Source organism: Bos indicus x Bos taurus, chromosome 9 (genome assembly GCF_003369695.1).
Source record: "Bos indicus x Bos taurus breed Angus x Brahman F1 hybrid chromosome 9, Bos_hybrid_MaternalHap_v2.0, whole genome shotgun sequence".
Classification (NCBI taxonomy): domain Eukaryota; kingdom Metazoa; phylum Chordata; class Mammalia; order Artiodactyla; family Bovidae; genus Bos; species Bos indicus x Bos taurus.
The window spans coordinates 65248644-65267182 of record NC_040084.1 but is presented as its reverse complement, the minus strand read 5'-3'; the positions used below and the strand labels follow the sequence as shown (position 1 = coordinate 65267182).

General features: G+C 39.2%; 1 protein-coding gene across 2 annotated transcripts in view; it reads right to left on the bottom strand.

Annotated features, from left to right (window-relative positions):
• Positions 1-18539, bottom strand: part of CEP162 (centrosomal protein 162) — a 93695-nt gene that overhangs the window by 72818 nt on the left and 2338 nt on the right. The window contains exons 2-6 of one of the 2 annotated variants that reach the window (XM_027551461.1): positions 18384-18499; positions 8995-9106; positions 5178-5324; positions 4664-4844; positions 859-926 (exon numbers count right to left, since the gene is read on the bottom strand). In XM_027551461.1, the coding sequence (XP_027407262.1) occupies positions 859-926; positions 4664-4844; positions 5178-5324; positions 8995-9106; positions 18384-18440 (565 nt within the window). In that variant the 5' untranslated portion in view covers positions 18441-18499. The remainder of the gene's footprint in view (positions 1-858; positions 927-4663; positions 4845-5177; positions 5325-8994; positions 9107-18383; positions 18500-18539) is intronic. The other variant, XM_027551462.1, reaches the window with a different exon arrangement.

Sequence of the window (18539 nt, the reverse complement as noted above, 5' to 3'; positions counted from 1 at the left end):
ACAGTGTGAATCGTAAGGTAACTATTAAAAAAATACAGCTAAGAAGTACAACTAACAAGCCATAAGAAGGGTTAAGATGGAATGCTATGAATACTCAACCCAATAAAATGTACCACAAAAGCAATAACAACAAAAAGATGGAAAGAAACAAATGGCAAAACAGTAAATAACCATACCAATGAATATCTTTCTGCAAAGGGTAGAAACATTTCAACTAAAAGTCTGAGATTGTCTGACTGGATATAAAACCAAAACTCAGCTATACACTACCAAAAGAAAACCATTTAAAATATTAAAACACAGACACATTTAAAGTCAAAAGACAGAAAAAAATGTATCTCCCTAACCATGCTTTGGAGGTATTCGTCCTGGCTGTACACATTTCCCGGGCCTTAGGACAAAAATTCCTTTTTCTGTCTTCCCAATAGGTCCACTACCCACTCCCAACAAACAAAACAGTCCTTCTCTTATAACCATTTCTTAGTAGCTCTGTTTGTGACACAGGAAACTCACTCTACCTGTTCAAGCTCTTTCCAAGTTAAGAGAAAAATAATTAAAAATAAAATTGTATTATCAAGTGAAAATGAAAGTCGCTCAGTTGTCTCTGACTCTGCGACCCCATGGATTGTAGCCCACAAGGCTCCTCTTCCATGGAATTCTCCAGGCAAGAATACCGGAGTAGGTTGCCATTTCCCTCTCAGGGGATCTTCCCAAGCCAGGGATCGAACCCAGGCGTCCTGCATTGCAGGCGGATTTCTTACCAGCTGAGCCACAAGGGAAGCCCTCTCTTATCAATGTCTTTATTAAAAGCTATATTATCTTTTCAAATAGTGTAAATTTTAAAACCAATGAAATTACCTGTCAGTTCTTCATGTTTCGATTCATGCTCATGTTTATCTTCAGTTAGATCCATATTAGCTTGATTACTAGAAAATATTTAATATCACACATTAATAATATATTTCCACGCAATCTTTTGTGAATATTTTTTTTTAAATCTCTTAACATTATGTATTTCTTCTTAAGTACTCTTGTTCTAGCAAAAGCTAAAAATCTGGAAACTATGAAGGCAATGTTTTAAAAATGAAGGCTCTTACAAGCCTGAAACTAACTGTAGCCACTGAAGAAATATTAAGGGGGGGGGGCAGAAAATGCCAAATTTCTTCACTTTATACACAAATATATACAATTTTATACATAAATGTGTGCCTTGTATTTCTCAGGGCCCAGACAGACTTTCTACACTACAGATTAGGAATAGCCCACAAGCTGCAAGAACCAGTCAAGTGTATGTGGAAGCCAGAAAAAAAACTCCCAGAGTCAGCATTTCCATGCTAATAAGCAATTTCATCCTAAAATGGAAGCTGAGTAACAGCCTTAAACCAATAAACACTCAGCAAGGTGTTTTAACTATACTGGATGTATTAGTTCACATACTGTGTTTTTTTCAAACCAAAGAATCAGTTCTACCTTTTTCAGTCCACTAACCAAGTCTTTAGTGAGATCATTAGGAGGCACAAGAAACTGTAGACTCTAATGACATTAGCAGCAAATCCCATATATACAATACTTCACTGTATTCTGACTAGGCTGTTCTCGAGTAGAAGTATCATAATTACAAACATTATTCAGTTCAGTTCAGTCGCTCAGTCGTGTCCGACTCTATGTGACCCCATGGACTGCAGCATGCCAGGCCTCCCTATCCATCACCAACTCCTAGAGCTTACTCAAACTCATGTCCATTGAGTTGGTGATGCCATCTCATCCTCTGTCGTCCCCTTCTCCTCCTGCCTTCAATCTTTCCTAGCATCAGGGTCTTTTCAAATGAGTCAGCTCTTCGCATCATGTGGCCAAAGTACTGGAGTTTCAGCTTCAATATCAGTCCTTCCAGTGAATGTTCAGGACTGATTTCCTTTAGGATGGACTGGTTGGATCTTCTCCAACACTTCATTTCAAAAGCATCAATTCTTCAGCACTCAGCTTTCTTTATAGTCCAACTCTCACATCCATACATGACTACTGAAAAAAACCATAGCCTTGACTAGACAGACCTTTGTTGGCAAAGTGATGTCTCTGGTTTTTAATATGCTATCTAGGTTTGTCATAACTTTTCTTCCAAGGAGTAAGCGTCTTTTAATTTCATGGCTGCAGTCACCATCTGTGTCATTTTAGAGTCCCCAAAAATAAAGGCTGCCACTGTTTCCCCATCTATTTCCCATGAAGTGATGGGACCGGATGCCATGATCTTAGTTTTCTGAATGTTGAGCTTTAAGCCAACCTTTTCACTCTCTTCTTTCACTTTCATCAAGAGGCTCTTTAGTTTTTTCTTTAGTTTTTCTGCCATAACAGTGGTGTCATCTGCATGTCTGAGGTTATTGATATTTCTCCCGGCAATCTTGATTCCAGCTTGTGCTTCATCCAGCCCAGCGTTTCTCATGATGTAATCTACATATAAGTTAAATAAGCAGGGTGACAATATACAGCCTTGATGTACTCCTTTCCCGATTTAGAACCAGTCTGTTGCTCCATGTCCAGTTCTAACTGTTGCTTCTTGACCTGCATACAGATTTCACAAGAGGCAGATCAGGTGGTCTGGTATGCCCATCTCTTTCAGAATTTCCATAGTCAATAAAGCAGAAGTAGATGCTGTTCTGGAACTCTTGCTTTTTCCGTGATCCAGCGGATGTTGGCAATTTGATCTCTGGTTCCTCTGCCTTTTCTAAATCCAGCTTGAATACCTGGAAGTTCATGGTTCATGTATTGCTGAAGTCTGGCTTGGAGAATTTTGAGCATTACTTTGCTAGTGTATGAGATGAGTGCAACTGTGTGGTAGTTTGAGTATTCTTTTGCATTGCCTTTCTTTGGGACTTGAATGAAAACTGATCTTTTCCAGTCCTGTGGCCACTGCTATATTTTCCAAATTTGCTGGCATATTGAGTGCAGCACTTTCACAGCATCATCTTTTGGGATTTGAAATAGCTCAACTAGAATTCCATCACTTTCACTAGCTTTGTTTGTAGTGATGCTTCCTAAGGCCCACTTGACTTTGCATTCCAGGATTCTGGCTCTAGGTGAGAGATCACACCATCGTGATTATCTGGGTCGTGAAGATTTTTTTGTACAGTTCTTCTGTGTATTTTTGCCACATCTTCTTAATATCTTCTGCTTCTGTTAGATCCATACCATTTCTGTCCTTTATTGAGCCCATCCTTGCATGAAATATTCCCTTGGTATCTCTAATTTTCTTGAAGAGACCTCTAGTCTCTCTTGAAGAGATCTCTAGGAACATTGTTAAGAACAAGGAAACAGTTAAGAAATATTCCAAAGGGACAAAAACTTGTGGCCAGCAAACCTGTGTATGCTTACTCTGTGTTGTCACTGTTAAGACAGGCAATCACCATGGACCATCAGGGTCCCTGCATGTTCTTGCTGGGTAAGCCAAGAACATAAGGCACAGCCCCTCCTTCCTAGGTCACTTCTCAAGAGTTGCAGTGATCAACTCTGAAAGACAGGCAGTATTTCTGCCATCAAAGCAGGCTTGTTTCTACTTATTAAAAAAGCAATAGAGTCCTCAAACTCAGGACCCTCTCCCGTAAAGCAACCCACTACATGGGTGGACAGCCATCATGGACCCCATGAGCCTTGTGGGACAAGGGAAACTGAGGCAATTCAACATGGCACTTGGGTCCTGCTTTTGTCAAGAGAAAGTCATTTTGTTTCTGACCCAAGAATCCTTGTCAATTGTCAGCATCCATAAAACCACAGTTTAGTTTGCAAGTAGGGTAAACATCTCAGACTCTACTACTGACAGTCACTGCTTTATCCACTGTCTGTAAGAAACTAAGCATCCTGAGGAGACCAGGCACTCTAATGACCAGAGGGTATGAGTTTCCTAACCCTCAATTTAATTGTAGTTTGGTGTTCTTAAAATCTTAAACTTGTAACCTGACTTCCATTTATAATTTTCAAAATTAGATGGAAAACTTAAAACTGAGGATATTAAAGATATCAGGTCTCACAAATCTCAAGAATGCCAAAGGTCTATGGCATGCACAAGGCACCAGCTCAGTAAACTAGTAGAATTTCCAGGATAAACGAGGCTTCCTGATAATCTTTAGGGTGAACCATACACAAAGGTAGGACACAAACCAGATCTTTGTTCCCTGGTTCCTGTTTAAAAATTTTGGCCGTACCACACAGCATGCAGGATCTTAGCTTCCCAAACAGGGATCAAACCTGTGTCCCCTGCAGTTGGAAGCATAGAGTCTTAACTACTGGACCACCAAGGAAGCCCCTCCCCTGAGTTTCTAATAGCTACCTGGACTCACTTTATCTGTAGAAGATGACTTAATAAATTACCTTCCTGGTTAGGTCTATTCAGCAATATGCTGTTCACCTCAAAAGTATATCATGCATGAAATTTTAGATATCTAGAGGCTCAAATACAAACATATTCCAATCAATACATATACCAATCATATTCTACCCACTCATAAACACAATCACCCTGATCAAAATAATGAACAGAAAATAGAATTAAAAATAAGATTTGAATTTTGCCTGTTATGTGTACCCCTTTAATTACATGCATATACTAGCTTTATAAAAATATAGAAAGACACAAAAATTATTTAATGATTTGTTTATATTGTATTTACATTACCTATGTAAAGCTTTAAAATGTATGGAGTCATTAGAATCCAATTCCTTATTTAACCTTGAATAATCAATGGACGATGTTAAGCCTTTCTCAAGTCTGGCAAAAAATTGTTCTTTTTCCTCTTGCTCTTCTAATGTGTCCAGTCCCAATCCGAGAACACTATGATTGAGCTCAGAAACTATCTCTAAATAGAAAGCACAAATATATTTCATTAACATATAGAATTTTAAAGAAATTAATTTTAATGCTACATTTATTGAAATTATATAGCAAAACTTAAAAAAAATCTATAACATATTTTACCTAGTCTTTTACCACCAAACACAGATTTGTGTTCATAATACATAAGGTTATATGGATTCTCCAGAGGTGTAATTCTAAACCTTCTGGGAAGATACTAGATCTGTCTACACACTTGTGAAGGAGGCTCCAAGAGAGCTAAGAGTTAATTTTTCTAAAAATTCTGATTATAAGCATCATAATTAACCTGTCAACTTATATCCCCCACAATTCTTACCATTGGCTTCTAAGCTGTCAATACTCAAGATAGAGGTTCCACTGCTCTTAAGAAACTGAATCCTTTCAGCAGACTCCTCTTCTGTTTCCATAACAGGCTGAGAAGTCTTCTTTGTTTTCAAATAGCCTACATTTGTCCCAAATGGTCCTGGGATGGGGTTTAATATAGTTGGATATTTATATTAAGAGCATTGTTTTGACCACTATGCCAACATACTAATACTGCTATACTAGCTTAGACTTGTTATGCTATTATATGAGTTATACTAGGAGACAGCAGCTAAATCTGCTATATGAAATAAAAATTAATCAGACAAAAATTCACAAAAGAAAAATTACAATTCTATTTGATTGTGTGAATCTTACCCAATGGAATATTTTAAAAATTTGCATCAAGACTTTAAAAATTAATTATTCTCAAGCACAAGTACTTAATACATAAACCATGCCATTTGAAAGATATCTCCTGCCTTACGTGAAGGAAAGAAGGGAGACAACTCCAGGCTGGGGAACAAGGAGGTCCAAGGGTCAAAAACGGGAGGGCAGGCCACATGCAAGGATGCAAAAAGCTCAGTGAGGGTAGTCTGGGGGAAGTAACCCTAAGGCAGGAGTCAATGGTCGGACCATGCTCATCTTCAAAGGCTGGGGAAAGGGTTTTGCTCTTCATTCTAAAAGCACTAGAAAACACTGGGAAAGTTATACAATACTAAATTTTCTTTATCCTAGCAGTGAGATTAGAAAAATACCACTTTTGCTTAGAAAAAAGCCTTATCAAAATAAGTTACAAATTCTGATTTCAATTTCCTACTTAGTGTCCTACTGGAAAGGGTTTAGAATCAAATTATTTTATGGCTCTGTGTGAATAATTGTTTTAATGGGTCTCATAATAACTTCAACACAGAGGAAATCAGGAGATTTCAGACAAAAATATGCATGCCAAGGTTGGAGTGCTGTTGAGCCATCTGTCCAGGGGTCTCAGCCGGGCTCTGAAGCTGGACTCAGGGATGTGACCCACACTAACCCACCTCACAAGAGACTAATACAACCAAAACCAAGATCTGATTCAGTTATTTACAATGAAGAGTATAACCAGTAGATAGAATTATATAGTTTCACCTTCTCTGCAGAACATTTTGTCTTAATGGCAATTGAAAGAGAAAGCAAAATTATAAGGTAGAATTGGCTCAATGTTGATGTCTAATAGTGTCTCTTAAAGAAATGCATTCCTCTCAAGAGGGGTGGTTCAGTTCTCCCTTAGAAGCATCTACATTCTTGCTGGCAGGAATCATATTTTGTCTTTGTATACTAGTGCCAAACACTCAGAAGGTAATATGAGCTCAGTAAATGCTTGTGAATGAACGAGGGGCCAGGTTATGCCCTTGGGTAGAGAAACCTTCTCCCCTCTGTGTTTAAATGGACATTGTCAAAGTTTCCTTCCTAAGTATCCTTTGCATCCCTTACTAATCAAATCCACTGATTGATACATTCTTTTTTAAAAATTTAGTCTCTTTAATTAGGTTACATTAAGTGTTGGTCTAGGACTCATTCTTTCCCTTTAGAGTAAATTTGCATAAGTTTGCATACCCCAACTCTAATTCACTACTTTCTAGGAGAAAGATTTTAAAGCTAATTAAGTCTCAAATTTTTGTCAACTATGTCAATAGTACTTAATCATATAATATCCTTTTCAAGCACCAAGACGGGGAAAGATTCTAAAACAAAAAATTCTCCATATACAAGCTTTAGCATTGTGCATGACATAGATTTATGAAAGTCTACTGAAAAATACACTGAATTTCTCAATAAGACAATTCCTTACTGTAGAGTGTTAAAAAGAACAGAGAAATGACTATTAAATTGTAAGATTTACTTATTAAATATTTATTATTTACTGTTGAGGGTCAGGAGTACAAGGAAAAAGAACTATAGAAATCCTATCAGTTCATAAAATAGTGCTTAAAGATCCACAGATTCTGTTATCACAGTTACTTAACAGAGGTACCCTGGGGATCCTTATGAATTCGGCAGTATCACATATACTAGCTATAATGCAGGAAACAGGCAAGGGAGCAATTTTTCCATTGTAAAATGTGACTAGGAAAAGTTCTGGGAGAGGTATAAGCATGTGCTAGACAGGATCAATAATGAGTTCTTTACCATTAAGACGATGGTATTTGTTTTTTTTACTGTTATTAACAGACAGTGATACCAAAATCAACAGATCTATTAAAATCCTCCAAATGCAATGACATTAATACACTGTCAGAGTATCTTATTAAATCACCTTAAATCAATTTACCATTAAACATAACATATAAATATACCTGTATTGTTCACTATCTAAAACTAATTATAAATTATTTGAATGTAAAATAATCTGATAATGCAGAAATACAGTCTCAATTATATAACAAATATAAAGTTATTTAATATGAAAATCAATGCAAACTTAAAATTCACTATTATTTTCCTTACATATTTATATTGAGTTGGCCAAAAGGTTCATTTGATTTTTTCCCAAAAATGGCTCTAGTAGAGCTTAGCTGTCTTTAACTTCATTAGAAAAAGTTTTGTTAGATTATATTGTGACAGCTGGCATATCAGGGTGCATTAAAAAAAAACCTTACCAAAACTGGTGAATTGTTGCATATCCATTTTAATACTGAAGATGGAAGAAAAAGCAACATATTTGGTGTATCATACTTTTTTATTTCAAGAAAGGTAAAAATGCTACTGAAACATAAAAAAAGATTTGTGCAGTGAATGGGGAAGGTGTCGTGAGTGATCAAACTTTTCAAAAGTGGTTTGTGAAATTTTGTGCTGGAGTTTTCTCGCTGGATGATGCTACATGGTCAGGGAGCCCAGTTGAAGTTGATAGTGATCAAATCGAGAAATTAATTGAGAATAATATACGTTATACCATGCGTGAAACAGCTGACATACTTAAAATATCCCAGTCAAGTGCTGAAAATCCTTTGCACAAGTTTGGTTACATTAATCACTTTGGGTGCCACATAAGCAAAAAAAAATTCCTGACTGTATTTCCACATGCAATTCTCTACTGAAACATAATAAAAATGGTGCTTTTAAAAATAAATTGTGATGGGTGATGAAAAGCAGATACTGTACAATAATGTGGAACCAAAGAGATTGTGGGGCAAATGAAATGAACCACCACCAGCCACACAAGACTGGTCTTCATCCAAAGAAGGGGATGTATATATGGTAGGGATGGAAGGAAGCCTTCTATTATGAGCTCCTTCTGGAAAAACAAACAATTAATTCCAACAAGTACTGATCCCAGTTAGACCAACTAAAGGTAGCACTTGACGAAAAGTGTCCAGAATTAGTCAATATAAACTATATGATCTTCCATCAAGACAACACAAGTTTCTTCAATGACCAGGCAAAAATTGCTACAGCTTAGCTGGGAAGTTTTGATTCATCCACTGTATTTACCAGACACTGTACTTTTAGATGCCCGTTTACTTTGGTCTTTACAAAATTCTCTTAATGGAAAAAATTTCAATTCCCTGGAAGACTGTAAAAGGCACCTGGAACAATTCTTTGCTCGAAAAGATAGCTTGGGCAAGACGGAATTACAAAGTTTTATGAAAAATGGAAGAAGGTAGTGGAACAAAATGGTGAATATGTTGCTCAATAAAGTTCTTGATGAAAATGAACAATCTGTCTTTTAGTTTTACTTAAAAAACCAAAGGAACGTTTTGGCCAACCTAAACAGCACAGTAAGAAAATCCAGAATCAAAAGTCTTGTCTGCCCCCTTGTGGTCAAATAATTTAAAATTAGCAGTATTTACCACCACTTTCAAATTCATCTTCAGTTATCCACCATGGCACTGTATCTTTCTTCTTCACTTCTTTAGGTTGTCTAGGTGTTTTATTTGAATTTTCAAAAGAATCATCTGAAAGCTAAATCAGATATAGGCTACTGAATTTTATATTCAAGAATCCCAGATTATCACTGAAAATGTTTCTCTTAGATCTTGACAATTAGTGCTTGTTACAATGATTAATAAACTTTAATGAAAAAGTTTTATTTCTCCTTTTCTACCCTTTAGGTCCAAATCTTACTACAATCATAAATTCCTACTCTAAATCCAATCTACCTCCCTTACTCTAAGCCAGTATCTCTCTTTGACTGAGAAAATAAAGACCCTACAGTCAAAACCACCCTTCTTCTCAACTCCCTTCACTCTACCACTCGACTCACCTGTTAAGACACTGATTTCCTCTCTCAGAAGAGAAATTCTTCTCCCCACTCCAAGAAGAACCTGCAGAGGGGCCCACTTCCCTCCTCGCCAGGTTCTTACCAGGTAATCCTACTGCATCTCTATCTCACTCCCTCTTCAGTCTCCCACCCCTCCTTCCCTCAGGTTATTAAACCTGCTCATTGCTGCATCCCCAGGGCCAAGCACAGCACCTGCCATAATCGTAGGATAAAAGAATGAACATTCAAGTCTCCTCTAATTAGAAAAGGGCTTCCGAGGTGGTTCAGCGGTAAAGAATGCCCCTGCCAATGGAAGAGATGTGGGTTTGATCCCTGGGTTGGGAAGATCCTCTGAAGAAGGAAATGGCAACCCACTTCAGTATTCAAGCCTGGAAAATTCCTTGGACAGGGGAGCCTGGCAGGCTACAGTACATGGGATCACAAGAGTCAGACTAAACAACAAATTAAAAAGCAAACAAAAACAAATGAGAGAGAGGCAGAGGTCCTTAGTCCTACACCTCCCTTTCACTCTACCCATCACTTTTATTTTGTATACATTCTAACTTCTCAAGGTCATTGCTGAACTCCTGAAAATCTGGCACCCATCCAAAGTAACTTTCCTCAGTCACCAAACGCCTCCAAAATCCACAAATAAAGAACCACTGTCAGCGGTCTCCCTGATAGACCACAGGATTTGACACAGTGACCAACTCTCACTTCCTGAAACTCTCTTCAAGGTCACAGTACCACCTCCTCCAGGATACACCTCATCTCTGTGACCTTTCCTAACCAACTCTACTAGCTCTTGGCTCTTCTGCTCTTTTGTTAACGAAATTTATCCAGAACTCTGCTCTTAGTCCTTTTTACCCTCACTTTAACATACTTCTTCTGGAGAAGAAACTAACATTTATTAATGACATGCCTGCTCTATGTCAGGATCTATACCCAGGTTATCTCACTCTTCAAACAATCCAGCAGAGATTTACTGATGGGGAAGTAAACTCAGAGAAGTTAAGCAACTTTCCCAGGTTGCTACTGTCAGTAAGTGATAACAGAGTTGGGGTTCAAAACTGGGTTTCCCTGACTGAAACCTGTCTACTTTCAAAGACACCTGTATGGTCCCCCAACTAGGGCAATGAAATGACTTTTTAAATTTTTTAGATGATTACACACACATTTCCACCCGCCAAGCAAACAACTCTACTTCAATGACTTGTAAGAACGCCATTTAAAAATGTTCAAAAAGAACTCACTGTCTTTCCTGACCACCAGGGAGGAAGAGGGGGAGAAGGAAAGAAAGAATACTCTTTACTCCATCTGAATTTTCACTGGATCACTTTCCACTCAGCCTTAAACTTCACTGTCACCCTGAAATGTCCCATTTCTCTCTCCTTTCTGTCTCTCCCTGCTTACCCAACTCTGATAACCTGCCTCAGATTCAGTCTTATCCTCCTAAACTCAGGGCTATGTAAGGGCATGAAAGAAGGACTACAGGTTCTTGGAGCCAGAGAGATCTGAGTTCAAATTTTAACTTCAAAACAAGTTAGTTTTGTTTATACATCTGGAAAACAGGCAAGGTAACAGCGACCTTGCAGGGTTGTGGCAAAGATCATAAAAGAAATGGAGAATGCGCGGGCAGGCACTGTCTAATGCACAGAAGGTATTCTCACTTTCGACAATCCTCCACATTGCTTTCTGGCTACGATCATAAAAAACAAAACACAAAAGCTGGTTCCCCAGTTAACAACAGTGCTGCTAAGGATATGGAGAAACTGGAAGCCTAAAACTACTAATGTACTTCTGATGAGAGAGTAAAATGGTGCAGCCACCTAGAAAACGGTCTGGCAGTTCCTCAAAAGGTTAAATGTTGAGGTTAACCCACATGACCCAGCATTTCCCATCCTCTGGTATATACATAAGAGAAATGAAAACATATCCCCACAAAAATTACATACAAGTATCAGAGCAGCATTATTGATAATTGCAGAAAAGTATAAAAAACGCAAATGTCCATCAATTGATGTCAGTAAACAAAATGTGGCAAATCCATACAACGCAATATTATTCAGCTACAGAAGAGGAATGAGGTACTAATAGATATGACAACATGGATGAACCTTGAAAATGTTGAGTGGTACAAGCTATAATAAAGATCCACATGAACGTGGGTAGGAAGAGAAGAAAAGAGATCAGGTCAGGGCCTGTTCTCCAGGGAAGGGATACAGAAAAGGAAGGGGATTAAAAGGCTCAGAGACCCACCCTGGGGAGTAAGTGTCTAGAATTACATATTTGGGGTACCAGCCCTGGGGTCTGACACTGGGGACATGAGTCCCCTTAGCTGGTTAGAAAGCCAGTGACAACAGGGCTGTAAGAAACCCAAACTCTGCTTGTGAGGAGTGTGCACACACTGCCTTACTCCCAAAACAAGGTGGAGGAAGCAGACGAAACTGCATGGAACTCTGGCTGCCGTCCTGTAACTACCCTGAACAAGCCAAACCCCTACTCCAGCCCCGCTTGCTCCAGCTCTGCTCCTCTCTAGGGAAAGATGACAATGCCAGGAGAGGGAAGTGTACACACAGGGCATAGAACCAGCTGGGACCCAGCCCGCAGGGCTTCTGCTCCAGCAACTTGGGACCTGCTCCCACCCTCATAGGGTGGTGTTTGTCACTGAGCAGAGAAGCAGCCCTGGCTGACACCTGGCTCTGGCTTGAGCACCTTCATCTCTAGTCCCATTGCCTACCAAAACGATAGCTATCAGCACACCCTGGAGAAAGACATGACTCCTGTTTACGTCAGATCCAGCTCTCCCATCAAAGCCACAGGGCACACAGACTGTATAGGGACGCTCCCACAAAGGGACACCCCTTCAAGATGGGGATAGGTAACTGTTTCACCTAATTTCATAGAGATGGAGAAAGTTAAACAAAATGAGAAGAGAGAGGAATTTGCTTCAAACAAAAGAACAAAAACTAAAACAGAGATAAACAATTTACCAGATAAGAGTTCAAAGCATTAGTAATAAGATTAAATTAGAAAAAAGAATAGATGAACACAGTGAGAATTTTGACAAGAAACTAGAAAATATAAAAGAACCAATCAGATCTGAAGACTACAACTATAATGAAAAACACACTAGAATGAATTAACAGCAGAATTTAGAGGACAGAATAATCAAACAGGAAAAAGAAAAACAAATCTAAAAAATGAAAACAATTTAAGGGACCTCTGAGACATCAAGTATACCAATATTCATATTAGAGGAGTCCCAGGTGGAGAAGTCAGAGAGAAAGGAGTTGAAAATCTATTTGATGAAATTATGGCTGAAAACTTCCTGAACCTGAGAGAGAGAGAGAAGTCGCTCAGTCGTGTCTGACTCTTTGTGACCCCATGGACTGTAGTCTACCAGGCTCCTCCATCCATGCGATTTTTCAGGCAAGAATACTGGAATGGGTTGCCATTTTCTTCTCCAGGGGATCTTCCCAACTCAGGGATCAAAGCCAGGTCTCCCACATTGCAAGCAGATGCTTTACTGTCTGAGCCACCAGGGAAGCCTCTAGAAGAACCTGAAGAAGTAAACAGATATCCAGGTACAGGAGGCATGGAGAGTCCTGAACAAAATGAATACAGATAGACCCGCACCAAGACATATAATAACTGAAGAGTTATTAAAACGTTAGAAGTGGAAGAGATTATTCTAAAAGGCAACAACAGAAAAACAAAGGGTCACATACAAGCAAACTGCCCCTCCTCCCCACACCAAGCTATCAGTTGATTTTTCTGCAGAAACTCTGGAGGCCAGAAGAGAAAGACATGACATATTTCGAATGCTAAAAAGGAAAAAACTAAAACCTAGGATACTCTACCCAGCAGGATTATCATTTGGAACTGAAGGACAGATGAAGAACTTCTCAGACAAGCAAAGACTAGAAGAGTTCATCAATACTAAACTGATCCTAAAAGAAACACTGAAGAGTCTTCTCTCAGTGGAAAAGAAAATGCTATAAGAAGCAAGCACGTATAGGAAAGGAAAAATCTAATTAAGACACATATATAGTAAAGGCTGTGAACAAACCACTTAAATAAATTATCACAAAGATTGAAAAGAAAAATTGTATCATCAACTATAACTACAACAAACAGGCAAGGGATGAAAATGAAGATGTAAAATATGACACAAAACACAAAATACTGGAGAGGGGAGGAAAAAAAAAATACAGATCTTTTAGAATGTGTTTGACCTTACAATGGATACACAAACACTACCGAGAAAGGAATACAAGCATATCACTAAAGAAAATCATCAAACCACAGGGAAGAAACAAAAAGGAGAAAAGAACAGAATAGTAGTACAAAACCCAAAAATAAGCAATACAATGGCAGTAGGAACAAACCTATTGCTTGAAATGTCAATGGACTAAATGCTCCAAAAGACATAGGTTAGCTGATTGAACAACATCAACCAAAAAAGGCCATCTATAGGTTGCTTACAAGAGACTCACTTCAGAGATAAAGACACACAAAAACAAAGTGAGAGGTTGCAAGAAGTTATTTCACACAAATGGAAACAACGAGAAAGCAAGGGTAGCAATACTCAAATCAGAAAAAATAGACTTTATAACAAAGTCCAAAACAAAGACCCAGGGCATTATATAATGATAAAGGGATCAACACAAGAAGAGGATACAACGTTCATTAAAATATATGCACTGATGCTTTTGAACTGTGGTGTTGGAGAAGACTCTTGAGAGTCCCTTGGACTGCAAGGAGATCCAAGCAGTCCATTCTGAAGGAGATCAGCCCTGGGATTTCTTTGGAAGGAATGATGCTAAAGCTGAAACTCCAGTACTTTGGCCACCTCATGTGAAGAGTTGACTCACTGGAAAAGACTCTGATGCTGAGAGGGATTGGGGGCAGGAGGAGAAGGGGACGACAGAGGATGAGATGGCTGGATGGTGTCACTGACTCGATGGATATGAGTCTGAGTGAACTCCGGGAGTTGGTGATGGACAGGGAGGCCTGGCGTGCTGCGATTCATGGGGTCGCAAAGAGTCGGACACGACTGAGCGACTGAACTGAACTGAACTGAATATAGTGGCTCAGTAGTAAAGAACCACCTGCAATGCAAGAGACTTGGCTTTGATCCCTGGGTCAGGAAGATCCCCTGGAGAAGGAAATGGTAACCCACTCCAGTATTCTTGCCTGGGAAATCCTATAGACAGAGGAGCCTGGCGCATTACAGTCCGTGGGGTTGCAAAAGAGTCAGACATGACATAGCGACTAAACTACAACAAATATATAAAGCAAATGTTAACAGATATAAATGGACAAAAGTAGTCTCTATGTGTGTTAAAAATCACATCAAAAAGAAAAAAATACATAGGAATAAACTTAACCAAGAAGGTGAAAGACGTGGTTGTTGTTTAGTTGCTAAGTCGTGTCTGACTCCATTCCATGGACTGTAACCTGCCAGGCTCCTCTGTCCACGGGATTTCCCAGGTGAGAATACTGGAGTAGGTTGCCGTTTTCTTCTCCAGGGCATCTTCCTGACCCAGGGATCAAACCCCTGTCTCCTACATTAGAGGTGGGTTCTTTACTACTAAGCCACCTGGGAAGCCCATGAAAGCTATACAGTGTGAAAACTATAAAATACTGATAAAGGAAACTGACTGTGATATGATGAAATAGCAAGATATCTCATGTTCATGGACTGGAAGTTTATTATTAAATGTACATACCACCCAAAGCAAGCTACAGACTTAATGTATACCTATCAAAACATGCATGACACATGAACTAGCGACTTCACTTTCACTTTTCACTTTCATGCATTGGAGAAGGAAATGGCAACCCATTCCAGTGTTCTTGCCTGGAGAATCCCAGAGACAGGGGAGCCTAGTGGGCTGCCATTTATGGGGTTGCACAGAGTCAGACACGACTGAAGTGACTTAGCAGCAGCAGCAGCAGCAGCAGAATAATCCTAAAATTTATATGGAACAATTAAAGGCCTTGAATAGCCAAAGCAATCTTGAGAAAAAAGAATGAAGCTGGAGGTATTAAGCTCTCTGACCTCAGACTATACTAGAAAGCTCCAATAATCACAACACTGTGTTACTGGCACAAAAATGACACATCCAACAATAGAACAGAATAGAGAGCCCAGAAATAAACCTATGCATTTATGGTCAATAAATCTACAACAAAGGAAACAAGAATATACAATGGAAAAAAGTCTCTTACTGAAGTAAGTGGTGCTGGAAAAACTGAATAGCTCCATGTAAAACAACAGTTCTCACATCATATACAAAAAAACTCAAAATAGATTAAAGACCTAGCGTAAAACCTGAAACCATAAAGCTCCTAGAAAAAAACATAAACAGAACACTTTGTTATAAATCATAGCAGTTATTTTTTTGGGTCTATCTCCTAAGGCAAAGGAAACAGAAGCAAAAATAAACAAATGGGACCTAATCAAACTTGAAAGCTTTTGCACAGTAAAGGAAACTATTGACAAAATGAAAAGAACCTACAGAATGGGAAAAAAAAAATCACATATCATATGTTCAATAAGGGGTAAATATTCAAAATACATCAATAGCTCATGTAACTCAATATCAAAAATAGAGCAACCTCGCCCCCCCAACCCCGATCTGATTAAAAAATGGGCACAAGATATACACATGGCTAACAGGCACATGAAAAGATGCTCAATGTTACTAATCAGGGAAATGAAACCAAAACTCCAAAGAGATATCACCTCACACCTGTCAGAATGGCTCTGTGCATGCTCAGTTGTGTCTGACTCTGCAACCCTTGTAGCCTGTCAGGCTCCTCTGTGCAAGGGATTCTCCAGGCAAGAATACTGGAGTGGGTTGCCATTTCCTCCTTCAGGGGATCTTCCTGACTCAGGAATCAAATCCAGGTCTCCTGCATTGGCAGGTGAATTCTTTACCACTGAGCCACCTGTGAAGCCTATCAGAATAGCTACAAATAGCAAATGCTGGTGAGGATGTAGAGCAAGGAGAATCCATGTACACTGTTAGTGGGAATGTGCATTGGTGCAGTCACCATGGAAACAGTATGGAGGTTCCTCAAAAGACTAAAAACAGAAGTATCATACGATATAATGATTCCCCTCCTGAATATACTCCTGCAACAAAAACACTCATCCGAAAGATAAACGTATCCCAATTTTTCACAGCAGCATTATTTACACTACCAAAGATATGGAAGCAACCTAAGTATTCATCAACAGACGAACGGATAAAGAAGGTGTGGTATATATGTATATATGTCCATCCTAAAGGAGATCAGTCCTGGGTGTTCACTGGAAAGACTAATGCTAAAACTGAAGCTCCAATACTTGTCCACCCGATGGGAGGAGCTGACTCATTTGAAAAGACCCTGATGCTGGGAAAGATTGAGGGCAGGAGGAAAGGGGGATGACAGAAGATGAGATGGTTGGATGGCATCACCAATTCAATAGACATGTGTTTGGGTGGACTCTAGGAGTTGGTGATGGACAGGGAGGCCTGGTGTGCTGCGGTTGATGGGGTTGCAAAGAGTCGGACACGACTGAGTTGGACTGAAGGTGGAATATTACTCAACCATAAAAAGAATAAAATTTCATCATTTGAAACAATATGGGTGGACCTGGAGGGTATTATATTTGGTGGAATAAGTCAGGGTTAACAAGTACTATATGTTATCACTTCCATGTAGAATCTAAAAAAAGTAAAATGAATGAATGTAACAAAGCAGAAAACAGACGCTCAGATATAGAGAACAAACTAGTGTTACCAGTGGGAAGAGAGAAAGGAGGAGGGGCAAAATAGCGGCACGGGTAGGGATTAAAAGGTACAAACTACTGTGTTTAAAACAAATAAACTACAAGGATATATCATACAGCAGGGAATGTAGCCAGTATTTTGTACTTCTAAATGGAATACAATTTATGAAAACAGAATCACTATCTGAACTAACATAATGTTGTACATCAACTAAACTTCAATTAAAAAAACACAGCCATTATGTCATAGACCATTCATTCTTACGGGAGACAGAAAACAGAGCTAAAGAAGTAAAATAATGAATGGTTTTAAGTGCAACATGGACAATTAAGTACATGGTATACTAAGAAGGAACCTGATGGCTACTTTTTCTTTTACTGGGTCAATAGGGAAAAAACCTCTCTCAGGTAGGATTTTTAAGAAGAGATCTTCACCACCCAGGTAAAGAACGGAGGAACAGACAGCATTACTGACATGGAAAGTGAACAGTCAGTCATGTCTGACTCCTTGTGACCCCACGGACTATACAGCACGCCAGGATACTCTGTCCATGGGATTCTCCAGGCAAGAATACTGGAGTGGGTTGCCCTTCCCTTCTCTAGGGGATCTTCTTCACCCAAGGACTGAACCCACGTCTCCTGCACGGCAGGCAAATTCTTTATCGTCTGAGTCACCAGGGAAGCTCCTAGTACCGGCAGACGGAACAGCTAGTAGTACAAAGCTCCTAACGTGAATTGAGCTGGCATATCTGGAGGAGAAAAAAGGCATGACTGGAAAATGGGAAGGAATGGTATAAAGTCAGTGAGGTGGACATACCCAAAGACACTAGGGCTTTGCCAGCCCCAAGAAGCAGTCTGGATTTTATTCTCTACGTGATGGGAAGGAATAGAGTGTTTTACATTGGAAGAACAGAGTCTGACTTATGTCACAGACCATGCTGGCTGCAATGTGGTGAAGGACCACTGGGACAGGAAGTAGAAGCTGTTGCAGTAGCCTAATGAGATAATGGTGCCCTGGATTAGGATGGCTGCAGTGAAAAGGGAGAGAACTAGAGGGATGATAGATATACTCTGGAGACAGGTGACAGAGCCTGATGACTGACTGGCTGTATCTTACAGGTGAAATGGAGAATTGAAGAAATGAGTTTCTGGTGAGACAATTTACAATATAGCTTCTAAAAATATAAACTTACTTCTTTCATGAACTGTTCAAACTCTTCATCCAGCTCTTCTTTGGAATAGTGGGCCATTATCAATACTTTTCACTTTCCAAAGTAAAAATTCTGAAATGTTTACAACATCGGAAACACTAAATGGCAAGAGATAATAAACATCCTTTAAGGAAATCT